Source organism: Bos mutus, chromosome 8 (assembly GCF_027580195.1).
Source record: "Bos mutus isolate GX-2022 chromosome 8, NWIPB_WYAK_1.1, whole genome shotgun sequence".
NCBI lineage: Eukaryota > Metazoa > Chordata > Mammalia > Artiodactyla > Bovidae > Bos > Bos mutus.
The window spans coordinates 48,282,040-48,296,404 of record NC_091624.1 but is presented as its reverse complement, the minus strand read 5'-3'; the positions used below and the strand labels follow the sequence as shown (position 1 = coordinate 48,296,404).

General features: G+C 47.9%; 1 protein-coding gene across 2 annotated transcripts in view; it reads right to left on the bottom strand.

Moving 5' to 3' along the window:
- Nucleotides 1-14,365, bottom strand: part of BIN3 (bridging integrator 3) — a 50,645-nt gene that overhangs the window by 16,523 nt on the left and 19,757 nt on the right. Inside the window, exons 2-3 of one of the 2 annotated variants that reach the window (XM_005895323.2) lie at nt 6,607-6,655; nt 264-304 (exon numbers count right to left, since the gene is read on the bottom strand). In XM_005895323.2, the coding sequence (XP_005895385.1) occupies nt 264-304; nt 6,607-6,655 (90 nt within the window). The remainder of the gene's footprint in view (nt 1-263; nt 305-6,606; nt 6,656-14,365) is intronic. The other variant, XM_070375576.1, reaches the window with a different exon arrangement.

Below are 14,365 nucleotides of genomic sequence, written 5' to 3'. Positions count from 1 at the left end.
AGGATGTTCCTACTGACCGAAGGGCCACTACAAGCCTGGCTCGAGGCCACACACCCAAAGGCTACGAGATAATGACTATTAGGCGGCCACCTCAGGACAGAATTTCTGGCCAGTGGTGGACTGAACTGCCCTGGCTCCCGGGGTGCCGACAGGATGGTCGGTCAGTGGATGAGGTGATGTGGGAAGTGAGACTGGGCAGGAGAGTCTTTCCTTTCCCGAGCAGAACCCCCTTCCCGCCCACCCTTCTCAGGGCTGACACTCACTGCTGGAGTTTTCCATACTCTCGTTCAAAGTCTCTCTCCACCTGAAAAGGAAGTGATAACTCAATCACTAGAAGACTGACAGCACGTTGGAAAAAATCTGCCACCTACGAAACTCCCGGCCCGCCCTCCCAGCCACCCCTTCTGCAGAAAACAACGCCATCCAGTCCACACAAGCACCGCTCATGACACAGGAGCCTTGTGTTCCCAAATTAATTGTTTCATTTAGGGTGAAGGCCTCCCCTCCCAGACGGGCCAGCCAGGCAGGTACCAGCGGATCTCAGCTCTGTCTGCCCCTGCAGGGAGTGAGGCTGGGCTGTGCTCCCGACACCCATCCCCTGCCCTCCCCATGGGTGGAGGGGGGCAGGTAAGGGGCTCAGAGTGTGACAGAAACTCCTCACCCAGGCTTGGAAGAAAGCAGGTGGAAACCAGTCCCCTCCCAACCCGGTTTCCTCACAAGTCCTGAGCCTGAGAGGTTCAGGTGGATCGTGAAAGACACAGGATCACCCTCTGTGCACTGGGATACTTAGGCCCATCACAAATATCATTATTGACTCAGTAAGGCTATCTAAACTCTGGATGAGTTACCAGGTTTCCTCGATATTTAAACTGAGTGGGTGTGTGCCTGGACCCCAATTCCCTGACTGACATGGCAGGTGAAGTGAGGAAAGTCACCCGCACTTCTAGAGCCTGATCTCCCCATTGGTCACGCGGGGCCCAGGCGGTGGTCTCAGCAGAGTGGCCAGTGGAGTCCCATGGGAGGACTGAGCCTCGCCTCTGCTTTGTACTCTCCCAAGGAGGCCTAACTGCTCCCCGCACGTTCCCAGAGCTGGCTTGTCCTCCATCAGTCACTTGGCAGGCAGGTGTGCTGAGGGCCCTCACCACAATGAGGTCCCTGGGACAGAAGGGTGTCAGCTGATCAAGGTCACACCGCTACTGAGCGGGAGGCCTAGGGTTTGAATACGGACAAGGCAGCCCGGCTCGCAGGTCTGTGCCCTTAACTGTCATGCTACCAAAGTGAGGAAAGCCCCAGCTGATGAACTGAGGCCATGACCTCCGAGAGGGCCTTCCTGGCTGCCACCCAGAGACTCCTGCTAGGGAGAGCCCTAAATCCTGTCACTGGACATACAGGTTAGAGGTTAGGCACACAAATCTGTAGTTATCATCAAAGACTCATATGCTGTTCCCCCACACAGACCTCACGCTCCACGTCTGGATGGAGGTAAATTCAACACAGTCACAGACTAGCAGAACATTATCCGGGCCAAGGATTTCATGGGATAAGTGAGGAGCATGCTGCCAGAGGGAGTGATTTACTTCAGGACACAGGCCTACTTTGTGGGATAGCAGGGCTAGAATGCAGAATGCTAGCTTAGGTCTTTTAAAAAAAAAAAACTACATTCACAGGACTTGCCTGGTGGTCCTGTGGCTAAGACTATGAACTCCCAATGCAGAGGGCCCAGGTTCAATCCCTGATCCAGGAACTAAGACCCCATAAGCCACTTGGCACAAACAAAAAGAAATCAAACTCCCAAAACAAACAAAAAGCCTCATCACTGGTGCCCCAGCAGAGTCTTCACATCTTATAGGCATTTTTTGGCCAAAAAAACATAATTGAAATGAAGGTCACCATGGCCCGAGTTTGTTCTCCTGAAGATCAAGCACAGACAGGAGGGGCCCCGGGAGGTGGCGGGGAATGCGGGTGGGGGAAGGGGGAAAAGGAGGTGAAGGCCTGGCTTGCAGCACACTCTTGTGCAATCCCCAGGGTGCTGTGCGGGGTGTCAGGGAACCTGGTCTCCCTGGGTACCACTGCTGGTCCTTGCACGTAGAAGGGCTGAAGGTTTCCAACTGGCTCAGGAGAAACTTGGGGATCTTACGCTGGAAGCAGAGAGGTGTGTCGGGTGGGAACTCAGGGCTTTTGCTCTACACACTGACAGCCTAAGAGAAGGTCAAGGATGCTTCACCTCCTGTCTCTGGTAGCCACCTGGGGCTACTTCCACAGCTCACTGTTTCGGAGGTCTCTGGTCCCCTGGGGAAAGATCTAAGAGGCATAGCACCCGGATTCTAGACTCTCAGACGATGGCTTAGGGGATCAAGGGACACAATGAAGTCTCGTTCCAAGGTGTATCCGTGCTGAGGAAAGGAGCCAAACACAAAAGATTTGAACATCTTTGGACGCCCAATGCCTTTGCCAAAAAGGCAACTGGACCCCAGTCAACAATGCAAGTGTAAACACATGTGTGTGACCGTCAGCGGGTCAGGTCTGGCTGGCGAGGTCAGCGCTGGGAGGATCAAGCACCAAGACCGCCTCGGCATTCATGGAGGCTCAGGGTGGCCAGAGGGGCTGAGCGGCTCATGGCTCATCTCCAGGGCCTGGGCCAGACTGCCGCATGGTAGGAGCTCAGTGGTTGTTAAGTGAGTATGGAGCAGAATTTCTGCCCACTCACATGCATGGGGAAGACAGGGAGGCCCATGGGCAGGGCCAGGCTCACATCCTGGGGCTATAAGCTGAGGTGGGGAAACAGGAACCCTGGGCCAGCTGAGAAACTCTTCCAGGAAGCAGCCTCTCTTAGATTTGTTACAAAGGGTCCCTTCACTTTGTGTGTGGAAACAGTTCTCAAGGGAGGGATCAACCTGCTGTGACTCCCATCTCCTTTGACCTTCCAGAATGCCTGCCTGCCTCGCTGGGACTCTGGGCGTGTGTGAGACCCAGGGAAAGCCTTGCTTTAAAGGCCAAAGTCTGGGACATCCTTGGTGGTCCAGTGGCTAAGACTCTATGCTCCAGATGCGGGCGGTCCGGGTTCAATCCCTGGTCAGGGAACTAAGATCTCATATGCTGCAACTAAGACCTGGTGAGGCCAAATAAATATTAAAAAAAAAGAAAAAAAAAGAAGTCTTCCATCTTCCAGGCTATAGAGGGAGGTACAGTTTCTTTTCTGTACCAAGACACTACAGCTCCTTGATGGGCTGGGGCAGCGGGAGGGGACTAAGCAGAAGCTGAGGAGTAGGAGGTGGGCGAGTGCCCATCCTTCCATTTCTGTCCCAGGGGTCAGCCCCTGCAGAGAACACACCCTCCCAGCCAAAGCTTTGACAACCCTGGGGTTTGTGTCAATAACCTGGGCACAGGAGAATGGGGAGGGCAAAGGCACAATGCTTTCTTTGTGTCTGATGGTTGGGTGCCTCAAGCCAAGAAAACTCCTGGAACTCCCTGAAGATAACATGAGCACTTCTTCCCATGACAAGGGTGCCGCGACTTCCAATAACCCAGGCAGCCACATCTGTTCCCTCCCCGAGAGGGCCTGGAAAAACAGAGTGCGTCACCCGAGTTCGGGGGCAGCTGCCAGAGATGCTGAGACAACTGCACGGCTTGGGCCTGTGTGGGGGCCAGGAGGGGGCTGGTGGGGTGGAGGGAGACTCCAAAGAGGCAGGGTCTAGCTCCACAGATTCAGTGCCTCTGGGGAGTTGAGGAATCAAAGGCCTCTATTCCAAGCCATGAGTTGGCTCTGATTTCCTCTTGAGAGACTGAAGGCCCAGGTGACTGGACCGTTTGGTTGCAATGGGGAATCCAGCTGTTTGGGACAGGCTGGGTCCTTGGTGGTTTATGCAGCCACGTCAGCTATCATCTCGTTATGTAGTGCGTACTTGCTGAAAGCTCACTACCTGCCAGGCACTGTGTTAAGTGCTTCATCTGCTCCTCCTGTGAGATACATCACACATCAATGACATAGGAGCTAGTAACATCCTCACTTCACCAAAGAGAAAATGAAGGATCAGAAGGGCTTCCTTGGCAGTCCAGTGGTTAAAACTCTGAACTTTCAATGCAGGAAGGGGGTGGGGTTTGATCCCTGGTTGGGGAACTAAGACCTCATATGCAGCAGCGTGGCTTGACCAAACACACACACACACACACACACACACACACGCCCCCCCAAACAAAGGCTCAGAGAGGATAAGGAACTTGCTGAGGCTCACAGGCAGCATGTGGCAGGGCCAGGACGGGAATCCAGACAGAGAAGCTTACAAATCCACTCAGTGCTACCCAGTCTGTCTGGAGGAGCTGACGCCAGGAGTGAGAGGACTGCAATTCTGTCCCCAACAGGACGGACTCTAGAAAGGGAAGAGGGAGGCCTTGGGCCCATCCACGGGCACTGAGTCTGCCATCTGCCCTTCCTCTGGGGAGTCCTGGCCATTCCCCCAAACAGAAGACCCAGAGACTTTTCAACAATGAAGTCTGCCAAGGAAGCTAGAAACTTCATTCTTGTCTATACTTTTCCATGGAGGACAAAGGCTATTTTGATAAAGGCTGGGATGTTAGGAGTCATTTTTGTTTCTTTGCTTGTTTTTTGGTAGTGAGTGCTGGGAATAAAAGACCCTTCTTGAAACCACTTCCCTTTCAGATCTGCCCTGGATTAAACTCTGGAGACTCAAAGCCACACCTTCCCACTTCCTGTGGCCAGCTGCAGCACGCCCAGATTCTCCGCTCCTCAGCCTCCACAGCTGCTCAGCCTCTGCATGGGAGGTAAGCTCTGAGTCTGTCCCTGGCCTGCCTTTGCTTGAAAAACAGGAGGGGTCTTTTAATGCAGGCCCATTTCCTTCTAAGTGACCTGATGGTGGATTTCCCAAAGATGAAGCCAGTGCTCAGATGTGCTCAGAACTTCCCTTGCTGCCAAACCCAGTCCTGAGTCCTGCTTTTGCTGCTAAGTCACTTCAGTCGTGGCTGACTCTGTGCGACCCCATGGACTGCAGCCCACCAGGCTCCTCCGTCCATGGGATTCTCCAGGCAAGGGTACTGGAGTGGGGTGCCATTGCTTTCTCTGGTTCTGAGTCCTGAGCCAAGGTTATTAAGACTAGAACTGCCAGTGGCTGGGAAGACAGTGCAGAGCCTCCAGCAGGCTGACCAGTGCTAGGCTTACAGTTACGGTCTCCCACATTAGACCCTTAGGAGTCTTACTCAGATTTGTGGGTGAGGGGTTAAAGAGGCCATTCCTGACGAGAATTTCAAAACCTCAGGTCTTCACAGCCCAAGTGAGAGCACACAAAGCAATGGCAAGGGTCCTGAACGCGAGTCCTAACTCCAGCTCCGTCAGAATTAGGTTAAGACCTTGGAAAGTCACCCCAACTCTACGGCCACTGGTCTCCTTATCAGGAAAACTGAAGGCTGGACTGGACAGTCTCTAAGGGTGTGGCATGTGGGATCTCAGTTCCCTGACCAGGGACTGAACCTGTGCCCCCTGCAGTGGAAGCAGAGTCCTAATCACTGGACCACCAGAGAAGTCCCACAGTTCCAACTTTCTAAGAATCTAGATTTTCCTCCTCTTCTGTTGGGATGATAAAATGGGGATAAAAACTGTGAGCTTACAAGAGGGTTGCTGTTGATGAGTCGCTAAGTCATGTATGACTCTTTGAGACCCCATGGACTGTAGCAAGTCAGGCTTCCCTGTCCTTCTCCATCTCCCAGAGTTTACTCAAACTCATGTCCACTCAGTCAATGATGCCATCCAACCATCTCATCCACTGTTGTCCCTTTCTTCTCCTGCCCTTAGTCTTTCCTAGCATCGGGGTCTTTTCTAATGACTTGGCTCTTCATATCAGGTGGCCAGAGTATTGGAGCTTCAGCATCACTCCTTCCAATGAATATTCAGGGTTGATTTCCTTTAGGATTGACTGGTTTGATCTCCCTGCCATCCAAGGGACTCAAGAATCTTCTCCAGCACCACAGTTCAAAAGCTTCAATTCTTCAGTGCTCAGCATTCTTCATGGTTCAAGTCTCATACCCGAACATGACTACTGGAAAAACCATAGCTTTGACTATATGGACCTCTGTCAGCCAAATGATGTCTCTGCTTTTTCATAAGAGGGTAGGAGTCAATCATGCCCTTCCTCTGAGTGGCTCTGGGTCCTGCCTAAGAATGAATGTGGCAGCAGAGAGAAGGGGACCTGGGCATCCCAGGGAGGCTCCCTGGGATTTTACGCAGCCTGAGGAGGCTGGACATATAGGTCTGGGGCACATCCCTGCTGAATTTCATGAATGCTTTCAGTAAAGTGCAGGTTGTCACAACCAGACCCCTGTGACAGGCTGCTCAGAAGCGGGGTGTCCGTCCTCACCTTGTGACCCACGTCTGCCACCTCCATAACGAGGGGGAGGGGCCCAGGCTGACTTGAGGGAATAAAGTGTCCTGGGACAGGAGGGCCCTGCAAGCCCCTACCAATGCAAGGTCCTAGAGTGACACGACTGGGAATAATAAGGCCCCGGTTCTGCTTCTCCAGTCCCACGACCCGCTGAGTCAAAGCTCCAGTTCTATACAAAGGCCACGTGAGTCTTGGAGTCAAAGAACTGGTTACTCACTGTTTTGGGGACAATCTGTTTCTTGGGCTGCCCAATCTTGAAAGGAATCCTGTGAGAGAGACAGAGAGAGATGAAGAGGGAAGTTAGGAGAAATGGGGAAGGATGTGGCTGAAAAGATTCAATGAGGTATGGCCACTTCTCCCCTGGAAGGGGTGCCTCACCTCAGGGCATTCATTCCACATGACTGCGGGTCAAAGACCATCAGCAGCCAGGCTGGGCTCCAGGGCAACGGTCCTCCACGGACACACAGGTGGAGATGCCCCTGAGCACTACTGTCTGTTGTCTAAATACACTGCAAAGGTGAAGCCAGGAAAGCCAGGCACTGTACTAGTAACAGTCGCTACAAAACTTGCGTCTTGGGGAGCGGCTAGGGCAGAGAGGTCACATGCTCACTTGGAGAGTTCTCATCCTTGAAAACGTGCCTTTAAAAAACCACCACAAAACCCACTATCATCTCCCCCCAAATAAATAAATACATAGACGACAAACAAACAAAAACCCCACTCTCATCTGTAGTAGGTGCTTCCCTATTTTTCTACAGAGAGACACACTGTAGAGGGCTTCTTTTTTTTTTTAAGCTGATTTTAAAAATATATATTTATTTATATATTTGGTTGCACTGGGTCTTCATTGCAGCATGTGGGATCTAGTTCCCTGACCAGGGGTTGAACCCAGGCCTCCTGCATTGAGAGCATGGAGTCTTAGTCACTGGACCACCAAGGAAATTCTAAAACTGTGGAGAGCTTCTTGTGGGGCTGGGGAGAGACGACAAACTGCAGGGGCATTAAGGATCAGTCAGGCTGGGTTATGTCCCGCAAGAACTGACAACATCTAAATAAAGCTAGCTTGGTGAAGAATCTGAATTCAGCTCAAGGTTGGCTCGAACTTGCTGGGAAGCTCTGCCCCTCAGGTTGTCCACCTGGAAATGGAAGACAGCTTGCCCTGAGGGGAGGAAGGTCGTGGTGGAAGAGTCTAACCCCACCTCCCCTCTCACGGACAGGCGGCCCTTCACCAGGACTGTGCCAGGACTTAATCTCCTACTCTGGGAAACCAGAGGGTTAAACTGGGAGTCTACAAGCTTCCTTCAGGTGCTGAAAATTCTACGATCCTATAATTCTGAGACTTAAAGAAGCCACAAGGCAACCCAACAGCTACAGAAGCACAGGCTTCTCCTACCGAGGCAGGAGGCAGGGAAGCCTTCCTGGCTGGGATCAGCTCAGGGAAGAGCCCTCGGGGTGCGGGCTGGACCCCCCCTCAATGCTCTCCTTCCAGGCTCAGGACCAGTGGGTCCCTTCCATTCAAACCTCCCGCTCCCACTGCATCCCTCACCCCCTCCCTACACACATCCCTCTCCTGGAGCCTGACTTCTGGCCCGCACTGACCAACACTGCCACTAAACCCAATGGTATAATTAACCACCGATAATAACCCCAGACAACGATCTGGTTGAGAGGATGGGCCAGCCTGAGTCACAGTGGTTTAAATTTAATTTCTGGAGGACATCCTGTTTATTGTTAACCCAGCCCCATAATTTGGGAGTGTTAACCCTTTGGGGGCTGGCTCATTCACGTGGCTTCTGTAAACAAATCAGCTCTGGCTGTGTCATTACCAGGGAAAGGGAAGTGATGGAACCGAAAAGGAAAGGGAAAAAAAATGAAACTGCCATTTCCCTTTCTCAGACCTGAAGAAGACAGGTTAAGAGGAGAGCCTTAGACTCCTCCCCCGCCCCCCAGTTACTTTTCCCCAGATCAGGGACTCAAGCTGATTGACACAATGGTTTTGGACAGTGAGACACTGCCTTCAAGGACCATTTTGGTAACAGTGCAAATGAGGTCCTGGTGGCATTGCAAAAGGACTGATCCCACTCTGTGGCAAGCATACGGCCTATAAAAAGCTGTATAAAAGGTTTCAGGAATCTGAAACCCTGGTCTCTGCCTCTGACTAGTTTCTTAGACAAACTATAAAACAAAGGAGTTGGACTAGATGGCCCTTTCAGCTTATCTAAAACTTGAATTCTACACTGAATTCTCCCTTCCAAGAATGTGGGGAGCAGGATGAGAATTCTAAACACGACTCAGAGCAGTCGTCAAAGAGATTCTAACTCGGCGTCTAGTACTACTGCCTCCCTGGTGGCTCCGATGGCAAAGAATTCGCCTGCAATGCGGGAGACCTGGGTTCCATCTCTGGGTTGGGAAGAGCCCCTGGAGAAGGGAATGGCAGCCCACTCCAATACTCTGGCCTGGGAAGCCCCATGGACAGAGGGGCCCACATGCAGGCTACAATGCATGGGGTCGCAGGAGTCGGACATGACTGAGCAACTCACACACACACAACATTACCACCAACTAGAGACAAAGGAATTAGGAACTTCGATTCCATTATTTGTGGTGCCACAGCCTCTCTCTCTCTAAATCTTAATTTAGAATCACGGTATTTTTAGAGCTGCGAGTTACCATAGAAATTTTTCCAGTTCAACCCTCTTATTTGGTGGATGGAGAAGGAGATATGGAGGGGCGCAGTGACGAGCCCAGGGTCATGCGACGACAGGACGCAGAACAAACTGTCAGGGCCTCGATTTGTCCATATTTCTCTCGGCTACTCAGAATGTAATACTCTTTCACACAAACATGTTCCTTCACGTGTATTTGAAGAAATTATGAAAAACCATCTGACCACAATACCTCATCCTAAAATACTATGGATTTTACAAAGGGTTCATGGTTATGAGACAGGAAACGAAAAGAGGACCGTGTTATCAGGAGAAGGAGGCTGGTGCTGAAAGGGGTGCTTCTACACACAAGAGGCTACGTGCACCGTGTAGACGGAGCCAGGTCTCTGTAACCTCACTGTCAGCACCTGACAATCACCTATAACTTTATCATTCAATTCTGATCAGGTTTCAGTTCACCTCTTCAAAAGCCATCTCCCTGCCTGAAGAATGCTTTTCTTTTAAAAAAGTTACTTTTAATTTTAAAAGGTTTAGGTTTACAGAACTGTGAAGACAGTCCCTAGCTCCATATATTCCACACCCAGTTTCCCTTATTATTAACCTCTTACAGTTGTATGGTATATTTATTACAATTAAGAAGCCAATCCTGAGATATCAAAGTCTATGCTTGATTCAGATTCCCTTAGTTTGACCTCAGGTCCGCTTGAAGTTCAGGATCCTAGCCAGGCTACTGCATTCCATTTAGTTGTTAAGTCTCCTTAGCCTCCTCTTGATCTTTTCTCAGAACTTCCCTGTTTTCTGATGACCCTGACCATTTTCAGGAGTGCTGGTCAGGTATTCTATGGACGGTCCCTTGGTTGGTTTGTCTGCTCTTTTTCTCATGACTGGATTGGGGTTACGGGTTGTAGGGGGAAGAAGTAAAAATGCCGTTCTCGCCACATCACACTGAGGGTTTGAGCTATCAATGTGACTTTCTGAAAAAAAAAAATTTACCATTGGAATTTTCTAAAACCTCTTTACTTTGTAAACAATATTTCTTCTGATCTATGTTTTGCCTTTTTTTTTGGCCTCGAGGCATGTAGGATCTTAGCTCCCCGACCAGGGATCCAACTTGCACCCCCTGCACTGGAAGGCGCGGTCTGAACCACTGGACTGCCAGGGAAGTCTCTCAGTGTGACTTCTTACAGTTGACGTGAGCCTCGGTCACTGGGCTGAAGCAGTGTTTCCCAGGATTCTCCACTCTATGGTCACTTCCCACCCCCACACCCTGGTATGCCCCCTCCCCTCTTTGGAAGGAAGCCACTATGGAACAGCCCATACTTAAGGAGTTATACTCCACCTCCTGGAGGGCAGAGTATTGGCACAAGTTATTTGGGATTCTGCACGGGAGAATTCTGTTCTTCGTTTATTTATTTATTCAGTCATTTGTATCAGTTTAAATGCATATTTATTTTATATGAGTTATAATCCAATACTACTTTATTTGTTCTTCCAACTGTTCCAGCTTTGGGAGCTCCTCTAGTTGGCTCCTGTGTCCTTCTGACACACCCACATCAGTGTGTGTGTGTTTTGTTAGTACTTCCTTGCTTTCTGGACAAAAAGATGCTCATTGTGTACATTTCCTGCACCAGCCCTAGAACTGGTGAAGGAACTTCCGAAACCAGCAGTCACTGTGCCTCTATAATATGGTCTCGCTCTGCCTTTTAGCTTCCTTTCTCTTTCAGCCAATACAGCTACCACCTTGATTCAGCCAAGTGGCTGTCCATTTATTCCCCAAATCCTAATTCCCTGTCCCAAAGTGGGACGTCCATTTTTTTTTTTTTTTTTAGCATCAACACTGTCATTTACAATTTCATCAGGACAAAAGGTATAAAACTTGGGGCAACTGGGACATACAGCCATCCCACCCACAGGGAACCCTTCCCTTCTCCTGGTTTCATCAAAGCTGTTCTGAGTCTCAAACTTTGCTGACCTTCTTTGAAATGTCGATGACTTTATTTGGCATTTAAAAATATTCTACCTTTTACAGTTGATTACAGTTCATCTCTTTAAAAAGTAAACATGCTCATCAGAGAAAAGAAATACAGAAAAGCCTAGAAGAGAGAAAAAAGAGAGAGAAAGAAGGGGAAAAGAAAAAGAAAAAACCCCAACAGCCCCCAGTCTCCTATCCAAAGACAACCAAGGTTAACGTTTTGGTGTTAATTATATTTTAACATTTGCAGGAAAAAAAAAAACAAAAACACAAAACAAAACAAAGCTTGAAGCAGATATGCCAAATGTTAGTAGTTAATTCCGGGTGGTGAGAATATGATTACTGTTCTCTTCTTTGCACTTTCCTTATTTCTCAAATAAGCTTAAGAAAAAACGTACTCTTTTTTCTTGACTATAAAAATAACACCTGATCAGTGTCAAAAACTTGGAAAACTATGAAGAACACAACTCAGATACAAACACACAAAATCCCAGAGAAAAAGTACCACCTCGAATCTCAGTGTACATGTGTGTGTACACGTATGCATTACTTACACAATTTTTAAAATATAAAGGGACCATATATCAGGAGTGTTTTTATACGCCAATTTAGTTTTCATTGGCCTTTTTCTTTTTTATTATTTGAATTAATTTATATTGTTTCTAATTGAAGGATAACTGCTTTACAATATTGTATTGGTTTCTGCCATACATCAACATGAATCAGTGATAGGTATACATATATTCTCTCCCTCTGAACCTCCCTCCCACCCCACCCCAACCCTCTAGGTTGTCGCAGAGCCTTGGTTTGAGTTCCAAGTCACTCACCAGATTCCCACTGGCTATCTATTTTACATATGGTAACGTATATGTTTCCACGCTTCTGTCTCCATTCATCCTCGTCTTTCCCTCCTCCGTGTTCGTAAGTTGGTTCTCTACGTCAGCATCTCCATTGCTGCCCTGCACCACCTTTCTACATTCATCAGCACCATCTTTAGATTCCACATGTATGTGTTAAAATATGACATTTGTTTTCTCTTTCTGACTTCACTCTGTGTAATAATTAGCCTGACTTTTAAGCGCTAACTAGTATTTCATTAATCAACTGTACCACTAGTTTTCTTTTTGTGCTCACATCGCTCACTTACTGTTCATTTCAACTGCTTCAAGTTTTTCTTCTCTTGAAAATGAAAATGAATGGCTAAATCTTTGGGCACATCAAGGATTAGTTACAATTAGTTGGAATTGCTGGGTCAAAGGATACCTGCAGGTTCAAGGTTTTGATTCACTTGCCAAATGGACCCTGAGACAGATTCAAACAGTTTACATATTTTTAAAGGACTGAAATAGTTTATTTCAAAGTATATGATACTTTGGACAGTGTATCAGGATTCTTTTCCTGCCTTACTTGTTTCCCTCTCCATTTTACGTGTGTGTGTGTGTGTGTGTGTGTTTAACATACAGAGGGTTTTAATTAGTATGAAGTCAAAATGACCAAGTCTATCTTTTTCCTTTATGATTTCTTCTTTTGATATCCTACAAAGACCTGCCTCCTCCACTCCAACAAGAAAAATTCATCTAGATTTACTTTATTACTTTTATGACTTCCTCTTTAAGCTTTGCTCTTATCAAAGCTATACATGTGCATTGTTTAATAAGGGAACAATGTTTGCTAAGCAAAACATTAGGTTCTAGGCTCCCCAGTCTCACTCAGTTGCTTGAGATGAGCACTTCTAACTTGGCTGTTCTTTTTTTGTTGTTGTTTTTTGATAGGTACCTTTGCATCTTTAAATAGAAAATGTGAGCATTGCCCCTCGTTGATTATTAGGTTTCAGGTCCTAGCTACTGACTTTTTATCGTGGAAGAAGATTTAACTAAACAAACACATGCACCTCTTTTGGGTCTTCACCCCTATTACCAAAGGCATATTTGCAACTCTGTCTTCTCAATAGAGTTATACTGTGATCTGGTTAGATTCATATGAAATACACTATTAGGAACATAATGTGATTTGTTTTCCTTCCTTCGTGTGGCAGCCAGCAGACTGTTCAGCTTCAGCCAAATCTTCAGGAGACAGCAGAGTTCCCTCCCCAGATGAGCCACTCCCAAATTCCTGACAATCAGAAACTGGCATTGCTGGGAGGCACTGTTGGTGGTAGGGTGGAGGGGTGGGGGAGGGAGGTAATCTGTTACACAGCAACACAAAACTCAGAACACTGCATAAGTTTCCCTAAAAATAGTTTTTACTTTCACATGCTTAATTTTCTCTGTTTAGCCCTAATCCTCTCTCAATTGTCTAAATCTACGCAGTACATTCCCTTGTATTAGGTGTTCTATCATCTCCCCTTCCTGAAAGTCTCTACTGGAGCGTTGAACCTAGTCTGGATGGACTACCTCTCCTCCTGGGCTCTCCCATCACCATCTTTACAGGGATTTCTTTGGCTTCTCTCCTAGGAGCTTCTCCACCTGGACTGTGGGTCTTCCCCTTTCTTGGTTTACTCCTCATTTGGGTGCGTAAAGTGTGAGGGAGATCATTTAAAAATATGTGTTTTTATTTGGTTGTGCCAGGTCTTAGTTGAAGGATGTGGAATCTAGTTCTCTGACCAGGGATTGAACCCGGGCCCTCTGCATTGGGAGTGTGGAGTCTTATCCACTGGACCACCAAAGAAGTCCTGGAGATCATTTTTGAGACAGCACAACCCAAACTCTTTTTATCCTATCCTCACGCTATAGTTAGTTGGACTGGGTATAGAATTGTAGGCTAGGAATGACTTCTTCCAGAATCTCAGAGGCACTGGTTCCTTGGCTTCTCTTTTCCCAGTACCGTTTAGGTGGTGAAGTCTGAAGCCACTCCGATTCCCAAACCTTTGCATGGGATCTGCTTTTTATTTTCTTCATGCAAGCTTCGAGGATCAGATGTGCGTCCTCTGCAGTGCAGAATTTCACCTTGTGGTGTTTTTATCCGTTGTGCTGGGGTATTCACAGGACTCTGTCAAGTTGGCCATTTATAATCTTTAGTTCTTGGATTAAAGGAGACTTTGTTGTTGTTGACCCACTCCCATTTTCTGTTTGCCTTTTAAAAAAATTTCTAATTCTGATGTTGACCTTGGTTGGTCCTCTAATTTCTGTTTTTTTTCAACGTTTCCTTACTTTTTAATATTTCTAAAGAGATTTTCATTTCTGCTATCATGTTTTTCATTTCCAACAGTTCTTCTGGTTAAACATGAGTAAGTATCACCAAAGATCCTAGTTCATTTGCTCCATTGTTTTCCAAACATGTAGCAATTCAGTGTAACTGGGGATGTGAGGGTGGCCATTGCGTTCATTCTTGCCAGGCAG